The following is a 21,193-nucleotide window of genomic DNA, read 5'->3' as shown; positions in this document are numbered from 1 at the left end:
CTGCTCAAAGTAGTAAAAACTGCTTTGTTCTTCGGATGGGCAAGTTGTGCTCTTGGGGCAGTTCTCCGAGCCACACGCAAGGGCCCGTGCGTGAAGGCCGGAGCCGCCCGCTGGGCACGCTGAGGCGGCGCTGGGCTGCGCACCGCCGCCCTGCTGCCCACGCAGCCCTCACTGCAAGGCAGCAGGCGCCCGCACTAGCACACCCACATTTTCAAGACGGTTGAAGACCGTGAGAAATTGTATATGTATCGTCAAGAAGGACAGTAGTGGTTTTCATTGTTTTTCCAGATCCATCAGAGGCTTAAGATATTACTTGTAAGAGCAAGGGATCCCTACTTAATACCCTTCTAGTAAACAGTGGTCATTTCAAAATAATGTTTCAAACCCCGGTGTGTTTTTGCATTAGTATTTGTAGTTTGTGATTTCTTTCTAATTCATTCACACTTTTGACTGCTCAGCTGTAGGTGAGCAAACTGCACAGACTCGTGGTCTTGATTCATCTCCCTCTGCTTTAAGCATTTACCTTATACCTGTAAGTGAGGACTTGTGTTGCCCTAATATCTCTGTATAATCAGAGAGGCATGAGAGGAAAGGATGTCTTTCAGAGAATAAACCAGGATGAAATTACACCGTACGGCTGATTTGACCCAGTAACTAACAAGGCCTCACGTCTTTCTTAATAGATTCTTCTCTGCCCACATATTGCACCAGCTCTGGCCCTTCTCTAATGCTGCACCAAGACCATTCAGATAACAAAACAGAAATCTGACACAGCCAAAACAAACCAAAAACAAAATGGAATTGCCATATGTTAGAGTAGCAGGTTGAATCAATCTTTGGAAAGGGTCCAGCAAGCAAAAGAGCAAGTAAAAATATTTATATGTCAATATTACTGGGTAAGGGGGAAAGGCATTTTGCGTGCAGACCTGCAGAACACCCTGGGCCTCTGTGCCATCCTTCAAAACTTTATCGTCTATTAAGTGCTAAAAGTTAGGTGGGATGAATCCCTAGGTCTTTTTTTGCTGTAGCTCTTGATGCATAATTCTGTTTATCTGTTTGAGTTTTTTGGTTTGTTTGTTTCTTTCTTTTTACTAACACTCAGCCTTTGAGTAAAAGAAATACTTACCATGAGTTCTGTGATCTTGGCATTTCCATTGGCTTTAATGCTTGGTACTGTTGTTAATATTTTGGAACATCAGAAGTGCAATTTTAAGCTTTATCCATTGGCTTCCAAGCTTCTGATAAAAACTTGGAAGAACAGTGTGTCAGCACTCAAATGTTTGGCAAGAAGCTTTAGTAATCCTTTTCTGAGGTTACATACAAGAGGTTATAAATTCGCTATGCCTCAATATACGGCGTTGTACTATTTCTTCAAATATTTAAGATGCAGACTTATCATTGTAAACTAAAGCAATAATGTGTAAAATCAAAAGTAATTAACATTTCTAATTCCAAATACAAAGTAGAGAAATTGATTTCTAAATCTTCCTGAAATCAATCTGAAGTAAATAAACTGCTGTGATGTGGAGTTGGTAATCTATTATTTCTTTGAAAAAAGCAGAGCAAGTTTAACAAATGATAATTTTATTTATATTTTTAAAATATAAATAGTCTAGAAGGCATGAAAAGAAACAAAAATGAGACAGTGATGTAAAAGATACCAGCAGAAGGTTATTAAATAGGTCATCTACTAAGCTTTAAGAACAGTTTCAGTTTGCTTAAATATGAGGGTTTTAATCTTAGTTTACGCTAAACTGCTTCCTGAAACGGCAGTCTCATTAAGTCTGTCAGCACAGTACATTTTAGTCTGTAAAATTAAAACTAACTGTGAAACTATTGTATTAAGGAATGAAAGGCTAACATTTATCGCATGAACAACAGAAATGAAGGTTGTTTGTAATATTCAATGCATTCCTATAATGCAGTTGTTTATGCAGATACGATTATTTATCAGCACACAAATGGCTGGCAACCTGGCAAAAATATATATAAATTGGCTGAGGTTTTATGTCCTTTCCAGATCTGGGCACTTGGGGCCTTCTAGGCGCTGTGCTCGCGAGTGCCGGTGCAAGATTGCTCAGTAGTCGCCTGCTCTAGTGACCCAGTGAGGTAGGTGTTGCGGGGCCAGAGCTCTTGTAGGGAAGGCAGGAGCCAGAAATCAGGCCCTGGCTGCCTGCTGCGAGAAGGAGTAGCAACTTGTAGCAGTAGTTTGAATAATCTGAATGATTTGATATCATTCAGTTGAACAGAGGCAAACACATGGGGTTGGGTCGCTGTCAGGAAAGTTTAGCTTATGTCAGTGTGTTGTTGGTTCACTCTAACAGAAGTGAGGGCTAAATCTGTATTAATATCTGTGCCTGAATTGGTACAAATTTTAAATTAGGATAAATTAAAATAGCCATTGAGAGCCCCCATTGTTTTTGAATTATATAGAACTATAAAAAGTTGCTGTTTACCTCATTTTGGTGAGGATAGTCTACCTAAGTTCGTATTAAAATTTTGATTGCCTAAGTATGTTGAATTTATATTCTAATTAGTAGGTCAGGAGCTTTCTAAATTAAATATGTAACTCACCCTTTATGAGTAAAGATCATCCTTTTCTTTTCCTTCCATGTGTCTCTTTCCAGATTTTTAGAGTTTCTTAACAATACATCAAAATAATCCCTTTTAATAACTGAATTTATCTGGCTTTCTTAACTGTAACTATACACCTCACAAATATTACAGCTTAGTGCAGAAGAGTATTATTAGCCCTGTTTTATAGAAGCCGCTATTGAAAGAAATGGTTATTTGCTTAAAACTTTGTGGACTATGTGGTATTGAATTAATCCAACAATCTCATGTGTCTCTTAGCCACAGCCGTTCCTCTTTACATTTTTGAGAGGTTAAAAGCCTGAAAATAAAATCTTGTTAGCATTTATTCATATGCGTAGTCGATGGCTCTAAGACTTCTCCAGAAGTTCCTATAACAACCTAAGGATGCAGAGGATTTCTATAAATCTTGAATGCTAAAGCCTAAAGTGTTGCCATATGAATTATCAGAAGCATCTGATAATTCAGTGACTTTTTTCAGAAATTATAATAATTTCAGAATACAGAGACAACTTCTCTTTCATTCTTGTGTTGTTTCTCTGATTTTCCGTCTTCTAAGATGAAGGATCTGGGAGTCCGTATGCTTGTGTGTAGGCATCTCACACCACGATCTCACACCTGAACAAAACCCCATTAACTTCTTGATTACCATCTCTTTATCCAACCAGTAATGAAAGGATGGGATGTTTTTATTCTTCTTTCTCTTCTGAGGAGATGCAAAGTCTCCTGAGGTGCCTGTGCTTCACCTCACTTTGACCAGTTGCTGTAATATTCACATTTATCTTTCTTACCTGTGTATTCTCCCTAGTGAACGTCCTCTGCTGCTGAATTTCCTACACCCACAGTTTCATTCCAACTCAGGAATGACCCTGAAGATTCCAGATGACTTTTCAGTATTTCATTATTAGTCATACTTTAAAGTGTGGCTAATACTATCCTAAGCTGTAATTAAATTATGCTGAAGAAGATTGACTGGAAATAGCTTAGGTCAGAAAGCCAATGTATTGGTTTTAGGAACTTGGAGAGCAGTAGCAGCTGCCATCTGCAAAACCAGAGGTAGAGAGAAGTTCAGAGGCTCATAAAAGGCCGTGGGGGCAGCAAGGGGAAGGACGGAACGTGTTTAATGAGCGATGGAGGCTTAGTGGATAAAAGGAGCAAACTGCTTTGTTGGAGGTGGTGGGGGGTGTTATGGAAGGGGGGTATTGGCAGGGGTTGGGAAGATGTGGCTGGAAAGAAGTGATTGGTAACAGGTGCCTTCGAACAATCTCTAGCTCTGCTTCTTTCCCCTCTTTCTGTTCAAAAGATTGTACACGATAATGTCAAAATTATTTGTGTTTCCAAAGTGAATGACTTCCTGCTCATCTATGTGCCGCAACTTGTTTTATATAAAAAAACTGCTGATGTACAATGCTTAGCTCTCTTTTTAAATGTTAAGCCAGAGTAATTATCATTTTTCTTACGCTACGTTTATGTTCCCAGATTCTAGTTTCTATTAATGTTCTGCATGTTTTCTAAGTAGATTACAGGGACATTTCTGCATCACAAGTAAGCCCTGGGGCTATTCTCAGCTTAAAGCTTGGAGAAACAAAGTGACATTTACATTGCTAAATGAGTGTAGAGAAGTTTCTAGCTCATATTTTACAAGAAAAAATATGCTTCTAAGCAGTATTTCTCATTTTGTTATCTATTCTGTTAATGTCAAGCTTTAATTAAACTCGAATTCCAAATAGTACTGAATTTAGGAAGAAGGATTTAACAGTGAGGTACATACTTTTTTCTTTTTTTCTTTTCTTGGAGCTCTGCCATTCAGAATATTTTACCATTTTTTATATATTCTTTAAAGAATTATCTTTCCAGTTGCAGTTATCATACTCAATGGCTGTGTGCTAAATGTGCTTTCTACTAGGAGTTTGTTATTTATTTGCTATCTTAAAAACATGATAATAAGCCAAGGCTTAATAATGTCAGTTAATATAAATATAACGTGAATATATTTTTGCTCTCTTAATAATAGATATCTTTGTAGGCAAAATAAAACTCATTTATTAAGGGATTGTCATGTGTATTTTAAATGATAGGGAGGGTCAGTTGACATGATAGACATTTAATCAAGAAATTATTCTCAGTAGGATTTCCTAAATACTTAATGCTTGGTTTCCTTCATTTTTCCTCTGTTGTCTATGAATCTAAAAATCATATTCTACTAGTTATCTAGCTGTGTAAAACTTTTCTTCAATTTATGGTAGTATTTTAACAGTATCAAATGAAAATGGAATTTAAATGTAAGAAATACAAAAACCAGAGAGAATCAAACTAATTGTGTTATCCTGCTCAAAAAGACAAGGACATCTGCATAATTTGTGTTAATAGGATGTTTTGACATATTAGTACTTTCAGCTTCTCTTTTAAGTAGTACATACTAGAAAGCATACTTGTTATTTAACTTGAATATGAGTAATAGCTCAAATAAAAAAGAGAGAATTAGTCCTACTTAAAATTGCAAATGTATTTCCGAACTTTACTAATACAGAAAGTGGGGAAAATAATCAAAATTTATCACACAGATTCTGAGTTATGAGACAGATTAGTTCCTGTTTTTTTCCTATGAGATTAGAAAGATTTAACTGCTGCAAACAACGTGCAACACATAGTTGAGTAGACAGAGATTTCTATGCATCCAAAAAGATAAAAGCTGTCTCTCCGATGACCAGCCCATTTTATTGTTGCTACAGTTCTAATGCATTTACTTCTACAACTAGAAGTGATTTGTAGATCTATATATTCGTAGATTTATCTGTTCACTTTAAGGTTGTATGTGTATGGGGATATAGGGAACTCCTGAAGTAACTGTGCAGTGCAGAGAAGCTCTATCATCCTGCATATGGTCTGGCATCTTGCCATTAGCTGGCTACCAGATTCATTAGTTTGATCAGGACATTTCGTATGGTCGAGTTTCCAGTTTTTCAGTGTATATCAGTGTGCCTAAGGTGACCATATGTTCAAGTCACACCAGAATTCTTGCTGACTTCTGATATTTGCAGTGCAGCTGCAGCTGGGGATGCAGCTACATCAAATGTGCTCTGCCCTATGTGAAGGATTAAACCATGACTTTTTGTGAGGTTTTCTAAAGTGCATGGGTGGATGTTAAATTCTAATTTGAGATCTTTCATCCTGTGCGTTTTAAGAGACGTGAAGCCAGAGAGTTCTGCTGTTGAAGCTGAATTAGCGTCACTGATGCCCCTGCATCCTACCCGTCTGCGTAAACAGTGGACTGGACTGACTTAGTTTGCCTCATTTTGCTCTCTACCACATCTTTTTCCTCTTTCACATTATGTCATCGTTAATAATAATGTCTAGCATAGGTGACTGTGTGCTAATGGTGGATGTTGTCTCCAAAAATGGAGACAAATAATCCTTTTTTTTAGGCTAGAGCCCTTCTTTAGCTGTCTGGTGGAAATAAAGCCTATGAAGAACAGTTCTAAAACAGTTCCTTGTGTGAATCATCAGTACTTCTTAAGAGCAGATACTCTCAGTAGTACTTTTACTTAAGAGAGTCTCATTCCTAAAAAATGATACATACATGTCTCCTTTCTCTAAGTGCACTCAAAAGTTGGAGTACTGTACTTAAACCTTTTCTTCACAAATGCTATATGCAAGGCATAGCAGATGTTGATGGGTGGGACCAGGTTGTATTTCAGTCCTCTCATCTGTTTTCTTCTGAAATATGTCAGTGACTTGATGTTCTGTGCCAAAAGACTGTGAAGGAGACTCAGTTTTTCTACCTCCTTTTTAGCTGGTGAATTTTTATGGTATTAAAGTGTATCACCAGCGTAAAGACGATCTGAGATACAGCTTGACAAGTCGAAGGACAAAGTAGAAGATACTGATACTCACCTAATTTTAAAAATCTACATTGTAGATTTTCACATCTGAAAGTCATACAGGGCTTTGTACTCCTAAAATAAATATAGGCCTATGAAGGGTGTGACTTATCCTCGTTTCCTCAAAAATCTGCCAAATGAACTGTAACCTGTGAATTTCTCAACAGTAGCTATAGTGAGGAGCTAGACAAGCTAGTTAGCTTGTGTTTAAATAGTATTACTGAAGATGGCTAAAGTTCAGTGTGGTGAAGTCCACCCAAGTGTTTGGTCACATGCTGCAAAGCTGAATTGCAGCCAAAATTCTCAAAGGGATCCCTATCCATTTTAATATCAGCTGTTAAGTGATATGAGTTTATTTTTAACACCCCCTCACTCGCACAGAATATCACAATAGGAATTGAGGACAGATTCAAGTAAGAAAACACCGAGTTTTCATAGAGAACACGGTCCTTCGTATTTTCTCTATCACCAGCTTATAAATCCCTCAAGTTGACCGTACCGAACAGCGAGGCAGAGAGCTGTGAAGCCAGTTCTTCCGAACCACGCTGCCACCGCACCCATTTCCCCATTTAGATCCGTTTCGTTCCAGACGGATACGTAGAAAGTAGAAAATGTGGGGTTTTTGAGTCTTCCAAGGGACATTTGGGTATTGAACAAGAGCTTTCAAATCTTGAGAAGCTGAGAAATTAATCGTGAAATACACCCCTTGCAAAACACTAGCAAATATACAACATTCTTAAAAATTATTTTGTCTTAGGTTTCTCAGATCAGTATTTCTTCATGTACTTCTGATCTCTTTTTTGATCTCTGCTTTTCCCTGCGTTGACCTGTTGTTTGAAAACAACAACAAATGCCTAAATTGCAGAATACGTAGAGCATGCAGACCTACCATGTTTTTCATCCTAGGACAGTTGTCTTTCCTCATTTACATGTACTATTATTATTATCATCATCATTACTATTATTATAGAAGTTAGCGTAATCAGAATGGTCACCAGACTGCTTAAGTCAGACCTGCTTTAGGCCAAGTCCAGTCACGTATGCAAGCTGCCGTGTCTTGAGACCCTTTTTGTGTGGGCCCTGCCACTCAAGGGGGACTCTACCCTCCAGCTCCTCCGGGTCCCAAAGACAGTGCTGGAATCTCTCAAGCTTCTCCACACTGGAGGCATATTTTTATTTTAAGTTACAATTTTAACCACGTGGGGACCATATGGCAGTTAAAGCGAAGAACAGAAGCTTTCCAAAAGCTGCTCCTTAACATACAGACTTTACTCCTAATGGTACACAAAACCTGCAGATTTGGGAGGAACATCTTTGTGCTTTGCCCACAAATATGGAGAGTTTTAAAGTTTTGATTAGCATGGATGCAGTCCTGTGCCACGTGCTCTAGGTGACCCTGCGTGTGGAGGAGGGTTGGACTAGATGACCTCTAGAGGTCCCTTCCAACCTTAAGCATTCTATTCTATAATATATATATAAGTTTCTGAGGACGACAAACTTCTATTGTCGTAACTCCATTTTTTGTTTGTTTTTGTCAGTCAAATTGGTTCTCTTGTTTAAAGATCATATCACTTGACACCTATTTTGTGTTTCCATTCCTCTGCTGGGGTTTTTTGCTCTTTGCTTCTTTGGAACACTTGTCAGTTCAAAATTCAATGTTTTTGCCAGAATCATATTAATTTTCTAGGATAGGCATTTTTTGATAAGTTCATTCTCTGATTCAAAAGAGAATCCAGAGTTAAGTTTGCAGTGATAAATTCTATTTGTAAAACCAAAAGTAGAATAGCATTTGACATGGCAAAGGTTCAGTCAATTGTTTGTGCCTTTGTTAGTCACTTCTTTTTTAAAGTATACATATCTGAGTGTGCGAACCACATGCTTTACTGTATGAAAAAGGAAGGCCCGGACATTCACTGACTGCCCTTGTGATGATATTCGTCCTATGAAAAGACATTAAAATTACCATCAGAAGGAATTATCTTTCAAACAGAAAGGTAGATATCTCCTCCTACTGAGAACATTTTCAACTGTTCAGTTTACCCCATGCAAAATATCTTTCTAAGATACTTGGTTGAAGAATGATTGAAGGTACAAGACACTCCTGCCATAAGATCATGACCAGTTACATTTATGTAATTGATTTCTGTACATCAGTTGCTTTTTCTTAACATTATTTTGCGTCTGCTTCCAAGGCATGATATATAAATGTATATCATTTTAACTGCTTATATAAATCTATATTACATACTGTATTTATTTTAATTATGCACACACACACACACATCATATTAAGTGCCTTTGCAAGCTGAGTGCACGGAGATGCTTCTTTTGATTATGATTCTATGACAGAGACAGTAAGAAAAATGTTCATTCTTGTTGACAATCCACTGAAGAGAAATGAAATTTCTTGATAAATACCCATTGTGCTTAATGTAGGCAAAGTTTTCATATTCTTCATCAGTTATTTACTTGATAAGACAGCATTCCCTTTTATGCCTCAATCATTTTCTTTATTTGGCAGTCCTTCTGTATTTTGTTTGGATTATGTAAAATTTTTTCGATGATCACATTTAATATTAAACTAGTCTTGAAGTTTTGCAATAATGATCAGGAAAATGTAAGAAACTTTTTTTGGTACATGTATGTTTAAAGTTGTATCAAGTAAAAAACAAGTTGCTGTCCTTTTATAGAATGCATAAATCTAAATACATTTATATTTTATGATGCTGCCACCTATTTTCACATTTGGTCTTCTCTAGCCTCTAATTACATAGATAGTTGATTTAGTTGAAGGCATCACATTTTATCCTTGTTATTCCTGAACTTCTCTTCGGTCTCTGTTTTTCTAGATACCATTTCAATTATGCATAATAAACAGGTAAAAACAGTTTTTAATAAAATATGACTTATGTTTGTTTGCTTCAAGATCAAATATCATTATTTACTCAAATACTGAAATGTTACTGAATACTGAGTGCAGGCAGCATTCATCTATTTTGCTTTCTTTACCTCACATGTTGAAAATGTGTCACACATTTTTGGTTCATTTCCTTTAGGCCTGTTAAAAAGCTCTATGTTTTTGATACGATGTAGAGTTTTTGCAAGCAGCAAGAGTTCCACAACCATCCCACTGAGAGCATTCAGCCACGTAGATTACTGAGGTAGAATTAAAAAACCCCAAATAGAAAACATTTTAATAAAAGAACACCATGGAAAATATTGGTGCCTATTCCTTTGCTTATCCTAAATACATCCTTTCCTTTTTCTTTAAGAAAAAAAAATAAAAAGAACTATTTGTATTTTGGCATGCAAAAAAATCCTTTAGTATTTTGACTTAAGTGTTGCTGGATATCATAGTACAAACATAAATGGAAGTAAGCAAATACGTTTTTCCGAAGCTGTTTGCAAGGTAATACATCCTACCGTTTTTCACCTGCAACTGTGGCTCTTTTACTGACCTCAGTCGATCATCGCAGCCCCGAAATCGGGGCGTGCGCCCGCAGGTACCTCCCGGAGCTGCGCACCGTGTTCCCTCCCTCTCCACGGAGCGGGGCAGCCCCTCTGAGGGGCAGCTGGCTGAGGGTGGCATCGCTGCTCAGGGATGTGCAGTGGTGCCCGCTCTGGATGAGGAGAACTCTGCCCGTAATGGAAGCTAGGTACCCAGCTCCTGTGCAAATGCATGTGTTTAGACACCTACATGGGGCTGTTACAAGCTTGAGCCAAGTCCCGCTTAATGTGTCACACAGCTTGTTACTTCAGCGCTTGGCATTTGTGTTGGCAGGCAGGACAGCCGAGGATTCGTAGTAAAATTTGTCAACTTTCTGCAGAGGGCCTTTTGGAACATTTAATAAGGATGGTTTCTGCCTGATGCTTGTTTGCCTGAGTGCATTCGCTGTCTGTGAGTAGCATTGGGGTCCCAGCAGCAGATTTTTATCCTGAACTTTTTCCATCTTAACCTGCGTTTTTTTTTCTGCATCTCCGTTGCCTCATCCCAGCAGGATAGTGCGTAACTGGGGAGTGGGTGCTTGTGTTCCCAGTCTCCTGGGCGGTGAGACAGGCCAGGGTGGAGAGGGCCTGTGTGAATCCACTCGGAGGTATCCGTACTTGCAGTTCTCCCAAGGAGAATTACGTTTTTCGCTCTCCAAAGCCGTCAAGTTTTCAGGTCCTGGCGCAGGGATACCCAGCTACCCTGGCATGTCATTTCTGTGTGTCCAAGAGCCACCACGGCACACAGAGTAACCAAAGTGAATGCTCTAAGTTTTACATCAGCGCCTTCCTATAGACCTGTGGAGTTCACACAGTAAAAATTTATAAAAACTTTAACCATCCATTTTTTGCTCACGTCTTCCCTACTTATTTCATCCAGAAACCGACGCTGCAGAGCTGCTTTCACCCTGCTAACTTTCTAGACCAATGTGCCACCCTTTGGACTAGAAAATTCCATTAAATTATAGCAGCGTGTCCTCGGTACCAGCTAGTGCTAATGACTCTTTGTTCAGAATTTAGAAGTGAAGACTTAGATGTAAGAATTAAGATTCTGGGAAGAAAAAAAAAAAGGAATCTAAAGAGACAAGATTAAAATTACTGAAGTTCAAAGCAAAACTTTTTTTTCAGTGTTTTCTTAGTAGAAATCAGAAAGTTTTGAAATGTTTTGAGCCCATTTTCTATATGGATTTAGCAGTATACATAAGAATAATTCTGTTGAATTCCTATTCCTAATTCTGTTGAAGTTTCCTACAAGGTTTCACCAATCTTTTTAAGGTCTTTTTGAATAAATATGAGAGGTTTTTAGGACAAACATGAAGGCAACTTTAGCTAAAATCTCATGGTAAATGTGACTGTGATGCTAAATAAATTTGTCCATGGTGGGACAAGCTGCCTTCCCCACTCCCCGTCCTTCCTTCTCCGTTCTTTCCACCTGGGAACTGCCCGGTCCCAGTGGCCCCTCGCCGGGGAGTCGATTCCCTGCGGCCTGTTCCAGTCCTGGCCGGACACAGGGCTGTCAAGTATGAGGCAGGCCCCGCGAAGCACAGAGGGCCCTAGGTTGCTGAGTGGATCTTGACGTGGGAGAATTTGACCCTGCACATACAGGTTTCGGCTCTGTTTCTGAAATAAATCTGCGTGACAGTTTTTTTTGCGCTTTGCGCTGTTCAAACATGCAGCTATTTGGTTCACAGAGTAACCAAGTTTAACTATAGGAACAGCACTTGTTAATGTCAAAACATTGTTTGGATACAGCTTAATCTCCTGTGATGGTGTACTTATTTGTTATATGCCTGCTTGAGTTATTTTCATCAAGAAATTCTGTCTATGTGTCGCTTTGGCAACATCTTTGCAGAGTTTACAGCTTTGAAAAACATGTTGGCATCAACTATGCAGTCCTCCTAAACAGCTGCGCTGCAGTCATGCTGTTTTAACATGCCACCACACATGGCTGAATTATGCAAATAGTTAATATTAAATGACTGAGATACAAGAACAATTTGTACACTTGATAAAGCTGGTCTGTGGAGTGTAACATCCATGCACATAACTGAGTTAGTGTGGGACTAATTAAAGACAGCGATAGACAAACAGAAGGTATATGTCAAAATCGTTTCAGAAGACTGAATGTTGTTAAATTAGTTTTTAATAATGCAAGAAAAATAGAATACGTGTCAATTTTCCGGTAAGAGTTAAAAAGTAGGATAAAGCAAATGTTTGTTATTTAGCTATAATTATGAGTTATACTGTTCTAGTTGAGAAATAAAACAATGTTAATTCTTTGAATGCTAATAATTTAGCAGTACTGGGTGTTTTTTGAAGACCACAGCAATTATAAAGAGCAAGGAAGCAAAAACATTAAGAGTTAAAAATTGTTTTAAACTTAACTTTGAAAGGCTCTCTACTGACTTGGCTGTTCTAGCTCTCCAATAATAAATTGTTAATTACAAGGTGGAGGTACAGTAACAGATGAAACACACTGAATTCTGTAGCTTGTTTTATCCTAATTACTTCCGTTAAATATGGGGAAGGAAAATGTTAGGCACTATGAGGTGCAAGGAGGAAAAGGAAGATAGCCTATGAAATCAAACCTTTTTTTTCCTTTCTTACTGAACATTTTGAATAATCTGCTTTTCTTCAGCTAAAGAATAATGAAAAATATTTTCTAATGAATCTAAATCGTTTACAAAGTAAATTATTACAACATCCAAAAATGTATGCACTTCTGTACCCTTCCTTCTTTCTTTTTCCATGTTGAAATTTTCTTTTTTCTTTCTTTCTCACTCTGCTTTTTCTTTTTTTCTCCTTTCTTACCTTTTTTTTCCCTATTGGTCCTACAAAGCTTTTTCATTAATAGACTTTTTTTCCTGATCTAGATATAAATATATTTATAAATATTTCTAGTAATGTATTTATAAGACTTCTGCTAAAGACCTAATCCTCAAAAAGTAGAGAAGATCTATTTTACATTAAATGGAAGCATAAATTAAAAGGACATAGTGGGTTCCTTAATGCATAATGAATATTATTTTTTACAGTATTTAAGCTTTACAGAATTGAAGTGGTATTAATCTCATCTGCCTTTTTTACTATGCTTTTACTAGTATCTAATTAGTAATCATTAACAGCAGCAAGCAAATGATTTTCTTTTTACAGTTACAGTAAAGTTGCAGTTTACAGTGATCCATTTAGTACTTTGTTTGAATATAAATTCATTACTAACAAGTAATCGTTTTAATAGGCTCAGATATAATTTTACTAAATAACTTAGCATTGCTTTTTATCGTTTTACAGGAACTAGCAGTAATGAAGCAGATTTTAATTAGACTACAAGGTAAAAGCTATGAACAAAATTTACTTCAGTCTCATACTGATATAAAAAGTATGACTACAAAAAGCAAATCAAGCCCTTTGGTAAAACTGCTGCCAGAACATGAAGAAGAAAATGTGTTTACACCTAAGCCAACATTATTTGTAAGTACAATAATTAAAGAAAATGCCATAAGCCTTTTTTTTTTCCCACTTTCTAAAAAGAAACAAAATGGGTTCGTAGTTCAAGGAGGTACATAATTCACTTTTTTTTTTTCTCTCATTATGGTAATGGTCAATGTTAAGGAGATAAATGCTATGTTTAGGATCCTATTTTGCTGTTCAACTGTTTGTACATGTTAAGTTCACAATAAGATTTTTTTTTAAATACAATTCTTATAAAATTGTGAGTGCAAAAAATATGTTGCCATATTGAATATTTTAACAGGTAAAGGGATACAATTTTGACTCTACCATGAGATGTATAAGTAGTGTATAAGTAGAGCATTTATTTATATATATCTGATATATACATTACATTAGAAATGAAGATGCTTCTTCTGCATATTAATTTTTACATACATGCCCAGGATTCATGTCACCTCTGTTATTAAGGATGTCTGATTAAATGCTAAAAAAAAATCTTTTATACCCTTAAAAACTAAATGTTTGGATTTCAATACCTCAAGTTTTCTGCTTTTAGTATGCATTATATTAGCTTATTAGTGCCTTCAATATTCTTAGTAACATAAAAGCTTCAGAAAAATTGAAGTTTTTTTCAGTATAGCTGTCCTAAAATGCTAAATTTAAGAGCGAACAGGACCAGTGCTGTGACCACATCGTGACTTGAGCTCACACTGCTCGAGGCTGCTCTGTTCCACAGCAGGCTAAACTGTATCCCCACGGCAGAGCATTTGCCCCGACTTTTCCCCACATATGGTGCTACTCTGTTTCAGAAATATTATTTTTTATGCAGAAAACTTTTTAAATTCCAAAGTGTCTTAAATAATGAGAGATGAGGAACCCCAAAAATAAGATCCAGCAGACTAAAGTAGATGGAACATTGCCTGGTGTACAGTCTTTAAGGAAAAGGAAGAACAGAGAGCAGATAGAAGACAGCACTAAAAAGAGACAACAATTCAGAAGCAACAGGCAGAAGAGACATTACACATTAAAGTAAGAGATTATACTCAACCTGGAGAGCAGAATCCTCCTTATGTTGTTCCTCCTTCACTATTTTATTTCTCTGTATAAACATCCACTAAAACTGCCACTAGAGTGTTACGCAGTCCTGACTGTCGCAGTGTCCCGTAGGATTTTGAAGACATCGAGAAGTTACTCATGAATAGTTCTAATAGTTCTCTACAATTAAAATGTTCTGCACTATCAGAAAAAAATGCAGAATTCTTTTATTTTGAATTTTATCTTTTTTTAGTACTATATTGTTGCATGAAGTGTTGGTCAGTTATGGTATACCTAAGATCTTAAGGTCTCTTTTCCAGCGTCCGTTCCATTTACAATGGCATGGTGTAATTTAGAATTAAAGCTATTTATGGTACAGTTCCTGCATGTTTTCACTGTGGTAGATATTTTAAAACAATTCATTTAGTTCTTACTGCACAATCTGCTTTTCGTAACCTGGAAATAGGGAAGTTTTAGTGCAGATACATAGTAATAATAATTTCAAATGCACGTATTTATTTTTAGTTTATTTGAGTTTAAGTAAAGCTCTCAGTTATCAATGTGAACTACATAAGAAGAGATTTCAGTGTAGGTGTCCTGTTTTTATCCTGGCTTTCACTCCATCTCACAATTTAAATATTCTTTTACTTCACAGACGAATAAGGAGGCACCTATCTGGTACAGGAAACTGCAACAGAAAACCTCATCTTAGCACTTTTGCAAAAATATTCAAGATAACTTTTGGGGAAAATGTTCTTTGAAGATATTTTCACCATAATCATGTTTTTGTTGCCATGATGACAAAAAACAGTTTTGTTTTCAACTATACTTTTATACATGTGAAACAGTTTTACAGTTCTTAAAATAACTTTGAGTGTCATGTGTGTGTGGAAATAATGCATGCAGTGATTTTACTAATATGTATTTGAATTTTTAAAAGATAAATATTTATAACATGGGCTATTAAAGGGCTTCTTATTCAGGGTGTTCAAATGAATGCATGTTTCAGCTTTTTTATATTGTTTTTCTTTGACACTGTGTTTCATTCCAAATTCCTTGCAACTCTTCTGTCTTATGGAAGTTTAAGAAATATACATGAGTTAAGCATCGGACTGCATCTGACTTTCAAGAAAGAAAATTTATGTCAGGTGAGGAAAATAAAAAATTCCTAATCAATCCTGTAGTTTTGTCTTTTTTATTATTATTTTTTAACTCAATAGTCATTAATAGTCATTGCTTCTGAAAGAGCAATAAAATACAGGCTGATTATCAGCTCTAACATTTTATGGGCTAGATAGACTTGCTCTAGTCTAGTAAGAACAGTGTTAGAATGATAATAGGACTCAAATGTCTGTGCCATAGTTATGCAAAGGCAAAATAGGTAATTTGTCATTTTTAATTGTATCAGAATAAGCACCATCTTCCAAGAATGCAGCCCATTTATTCATTCCATTGTAGTGCATTTAGACTGTAGCAAAAGTCTCTCATAACACAGACCATTTTAAAGCACCTCTGATTGCTTACACCATGTTTTATATATAACATAAATAGATGGTTTTGTTCAAAGTGACTGTACACTGAAAATCCTGCTCAGATTTCCACGAAAGAGGAAGCTCCCTTTTTCATTTCCCTCTTTTCCTGACGCCATCTCTGCAACTGATTCATTGCTCCTTGCTGGACGTGAACGGTAACTACTTGCTATACATAAATGCTGAGCAGTGTCAACCCTGTATTTCTTAGATATGCTTTTCTCCTTTTTTCAAACAGCAGTGTGAAGCAAAGCAATACTTCTATTCCAGGTGACCTTCGATTTCTTTTTATTTTTCCCTAATCCTAGGCAAATGGCATAAAAGCACCAGCACTGTATACTGCATAGCTGTAGTTTAATAGTTGTTAGTTTAATAACAGATAGTGGGCAGGTAACTTCTGATACTGATTCAGAAAGATAAAGAGCTGATAAACTAAATATTATTTACTCCCCAAAATAAACAACCAAAAAGTTATGAATATTCAGGTCTAATTAGTATATACAAAAAGTGCAGAGTACACTTGTATCCTGCTTCATCTTTTGATCAAAATCGGGTATGCATAGGGAAAAAATATATTCCTGAAGTGATAAATATTTTGAATGCCGAACAGGTTAATGTGCTAAAGCATATCACAGGATTAAATTTTTGATGCTCTGCATAAGGCAAAGTATGCAGGCAGAAGTAATGCCTTATTAGACTTAACAGGTATTCACTGGAAAAAAATGCACAGATCTGGATAAACCTTGGTATGATGAAGTCTAGGTTTTCATTGAATTTATATATTTTTTACAGTAATTAAATCATTAAACATTTTTGTCTTTCAAGTGAAACATCCCAGATTGCAGATACAAATTTTGTCATTTTGTAATAAATACTTCTTACAATCCATTGTCCCTAGCTTCACTTCTCAGGCCGTCCTGTTTGTCTGTTATCACCATAAATTGTATTATCCAGAGGGATTGTGATCTGCTTTGCATAAGAGACATACTTGGAGTCATATTTGTTCTCCCACAGTGTAGCCAAATTGATGGCATATGGACTATAAGGTGGATAGGAAAGTGGCTGAAGTGCTAGGCTAAGAGAATTGTCATCAGCAATGCAAAGTCCAGCTGGTAGCACCCTGCTATAACCTACTAGCATCCCATGGCATTGGAGAATCCCAGAGAAGTTCAAAGACAGTGCCAGATTTGGGGAGAACAGTCCATACGGTGGGGACAAGGATGCTGTTTAGAGGGACTTTGGAGGAACTGGCTGTAAAAATAGGTATACAAGCACCTCAAGAAAAACAGAGAGTCCCACATCTGGGGTGGAATAACCTGGTGTTGCTTGGGGAGCAGCCGGCTGTAAATAGGTTGGCAGAAAAAGACCTCAGGTTCCTGGTGGGCAAAAGGTTGAAAAAGAGCTACCAATGCAGCCTTGGAGCAGGTAAAGCCAACCACAGCTTGGGCTGCGTGAAGAAGAAGGTCAAGGGAAGTAAATACCCGCTCTGTTTGGCACCTGTGAGACCACGCGTGGAGCGACAGGGACATTGACGTATTGGAGCAGGTCCAGCAGAAGTCGATCTACATGGTCAGGGCTGTAGCAAATGAGAGACTGAAGGAACTAGGCTTCTTCAGCCTTAAATGAGAGGGCTGCGGGGGGATCTTTACCTACCTACAGGGACAGTAGAGAGACCACAGAGCCAGGCTCTTCTCAGAAGAGCATAGGGATAGAACAGGAAGCAACACGCATTGAGTTGGAGCACAGGAAATTCCAACAGGCTATTACAAAAAAATGTTTTTACCGTGAGGGAAGGTGGTCAGACACTGGTGTGCGTTGGATACATTTGAGAGACGTGGTGGAATCTTCATCCTTGGAGATACTCAACACTCAACAAAGTCCTGAACAACCTGATCCGGCTGGACCTTGTTGATCAGAGGGTTGACCTAGATGACTGCCGTTCAGAATTCTCTTCCAATCATCTAAATTACTCCATGATAATATTTTTATCAATTTCCGACTGTGATATTAATTTACTTGGCCACATGCAGCAGACACAAAATTTGAAACTCTTCCATAGAAATACAATAAACAAGAATATTTTGATGTTTACAGAATGAAATATGCTTTGTGAAAAATACTGTGTCCTCCAAGCAACCCGACTTTCTAGGAAAACTGACTGAAAATTAGTCTGGTATCTGGTGATTCCTGGTGTCAAATTTTATTGACATGCAAGCAGTTCTTCAGATGACAAGTAAATTACTCTAGCAGAAAAAAAAAAGTTTTTTTTTTTTTCCCCCAGAAAATTTCCCCCCAATTGGAAATTCAGAAACATGTAAGTCAAGGTCATTTACATATATATATATATATATAGCACATACTTCTGTCAGTAGATTCTTCTAACCCATGTAGTCCTTGTGCAAATCTGCTCAATGATATGGTTTGGTTTTTTTGTTTGTTTGTTTATTTGTTTTTCTGCAGTGGAAGACTTTGTCTCTTCATTAAACTCTCAGGCTATAGCTAATTATCTAGGAGGAGACCTTCTAACCTTTTCATGTGAAAGCTAAAATGTCACTTAAATACAGCTATTCAAATATGAAATGCCCTACAGCAAAAATTAATGAACCTTCTTGCTCTTTAAGTAATGAAAAGGTTCAGTTGCATTACCTGTATAGCGTTTTTATTGATGTTATTTCCCACAAACATAGTTGTCAGATAAATTATTCCAGAATTCTTCTTTGTTAAATGGTCTTTACAGTTCCCCATTGCAGAAGGTCTTATGTCGATGATCTATGAGTCAAAAATAACGAGGTAAAGAGACATTTCTAAGGGTAGTCATGCACACAAGCAACTTGTGACTGAAGTGCCCAACCCACATAATCATCCAAAGTTCCTCTTTTTTAACCCAAAGAGGGCAAAGAGAAAAAATGTCCATCCTGTATTACATTTCTTAATACATTAAGTTGGTGTTACTTAAGTGTTAGGTTTCATAAGTACATGGGTTGAATTAGAAAGAGGGAAGAACAGTCAATTTAGAGCAGGTTAGGGTTTTTTTCTTTTTACAGTGTAATTGTTCACCCTCATTTCCATCTTTTGCTAGAAGCAAAGCAGCTTCCAAATCACCAAGGAAATGGTCTTACTTGGAGAAAAAAAAAAAAAAAAAGGAAAAGAAAAAAGAAAATATGAAATTGCTTTCTCTAGTAGGAACCTACATTCTCTTAAGTCTTGTTTGCTGAATCCTGTGGTCAAATTTCATTGGTGGTGTTGTTTCTAAATATCTTTTGTGCAAATAAATGCTATGCAATTGGGCTTTGCAGCCCTCCCTCCCTTGAATGCAGGCTGTAGAAAAGAGTGATGAAACCTTGGAAAAGATGAACAGTTGTAAATTTAAGTCTTAGTTGTCTGAGTATTTGTCAGTATCTTTTGGATAGAACTTGCTGCCTTCCTGCTTTCACTGTTATTTTCAGTTTCATTTATCTTTTTGTGTGACCTCTAGTTCCAGCAAAAGGGAAGACTAGCTCTGTTAAGCCTCTCACATCTGCAAGACAGTCAGTATTTTTCTGTCCCTGGTTTGTGTCCATCATCTTCCACATCTTCGTAGGAGCACTTTTGGTAGGAGACTAGAAAGCTTGAATTTCTAGAAACAAGTTAGTACGTTTTGAAGAGGTAATTTAGATTGTGAATTTCGGTGCTTCAATTTTTAACCTGTTCCATATTTTTTACAAGAAAACAAATTTATACACAGCACTTTGTCTGCAACATTCTCTTACATCTTTCATACTCCTTATTCTCATTGGGGAGGTCTATTGAGGGAAAAATTAATCCCCCTGTCACCATTAACGTTTACTAGAACACATGCCAGACTTTACTGAGTCAAAGAAATGCATCCCTGGTATTTTCTTAGACCAAATAATATAGAGGATCTGTGTTCATTCTTGACCTTTGAAAATGAAACAAGTACCTCCAGAAGATCAAGTTTTGCTTAGTGTCTTTGGAAAATATTATCCCCTTCTTAAAATTCCCAGGATTGATTGGAACTCCTGACCTTTAAAATGCATGCTTCCAGAGCTCAATGAGGCACTCGCACTTAGGGCGTTTCAGAGTGAAGCTGGGCAGCAATCAGCAGCACTACCAGGTGCTAACTCGTGGTGGGACAGCATTGCCGGAGGACGTGGGCTACACTTGGGAATTATGGAAGAGCCGGAGGAGACGATAGATACTGCAGAAGTTCCCAGGGTAGCGGGTGCTCTTCTCAGATGCTGAGACCCTATGGTCTCCTCTGCAGAAGGGTCAGCTTTGTCCGCAAAGGTCATTTTGTAGAGTTCCTTGGGGCTTCTTTCCTGTGTGATAAAGTTTTTCACAACAGGAATAGATCTCAGTTGGCTGAAAATACCTGGGGTGGGGGGAGGGGGAAAGGGGGTTTCTCTTTTTTTTTTTTTTCCCTTGAGACTCCTTTTTGTGAAGACTTTGGAACTGTATTCAAATAAATGGTGACTTAATAAGTTTCATTTTAAAGGATGAAAGAGGCAAAAAAAAATCATCACTGTGAAAGTGGGAAATGGCGGAATTAAATATAAAGACTGAAAAGGACTGATCATGGAAGTAGCTTTTACTTGGAAACTTCCATGTTTTCATAGACTGTGAGCCCCTTTTGAAGATACTGCAGAAATAACCACTGTAAAAGAGAATGCGGCTTTGACTGAAGCAATAGAATCAACTTTGTTTGACCATGAATAATTGAAGTCTTTGTGTTAATGCTTCTTTTAAGGAGTAGTGGATCAGTAAATGTAACTTAATTGCAGGAAAAGTCTTATGGATGGAATTTATGACTGCATTTCAATGAAAGTCTTTTCATTTTTCCTTCTTGGTTAAATAGAAGAAGGATTACTTAGATGATTCAGTGCTGCAGCTGAAACTGTTAGCAATTCCCAGTGTTCTCTTTTATCGTGATTCTAGAGATACGCACTGCAGCGTGCAAGACTTTCTCTTTTGCTTCCTTACCCAGAAGAATTTGTTTCTCTGCGCATCATTACTGGGCACAGCCTAGCAGTGCTGTGCTTGACTTGTGGGAGGAAGTTCTCGTCAGGAACTTAGACGTGGATTTTAACGGGATTGTTCCCTCACTGCAGAGGCCCTCTTTCAAAGAAAGAGTCGAAGTTTTCCCACAGAGTTCCCTATGGGACCTGGACGGACAGTGATTTCTGTGCCCATGCTTCCTCACGCTCCCCGCCACTGGAA

The 21,193-nt window shown here is 37.4% G+C and overlaps 1 protein-coding gene across 1 annotated transcript in view; it reads left to right on the top strand.

Moving 5' to 3' along the window:
• PIBF1 (progesterone immunomodulatory binding factor 1) overlaps positions 1-15,550 on the top strand; it is a 102,388-nt gene extending 86,838 nt beyond the window's left edge. The window contains exons 16-17 of the mRNA XM_088540284.1: positions 13,251-13,430; positions 15,103-15,550. Coding sequence (XP_088396410.1) covers positions 13,251-13,430; positions 15,103-15,159 — 237 coding nt within the window. The 3' untranslated portion in view covers positions 15,160-15,550. The remainder of the gene's footprint in view (positions 1-13,250; positions 13,431-15,102) is intronic.
• Positions 15,551-21,193: the final 5,643 nt, after the last annotated feature.

Source organism: Tinamus guttatus, unplaced genomic scaffold (assembly GCF_059628265.1).
Source record: "Tinamus guttatus ecotype Peru unplaced genomic scaffold, ASM5962826v1 Tinamus_guttatus_pri_ptg000058l, whole genome shotgun sequence".
NCBI classification, from domain to species: domain Eukaryota; kingdom Metazoa; phylum Chordata; class Aves; order Tinamiformes; family Tinamidae; genus Tinamus; species Tinamus guttatus.
This window is presented reverse-complemented; position numbering and strand designations above follow the sequence as displayed.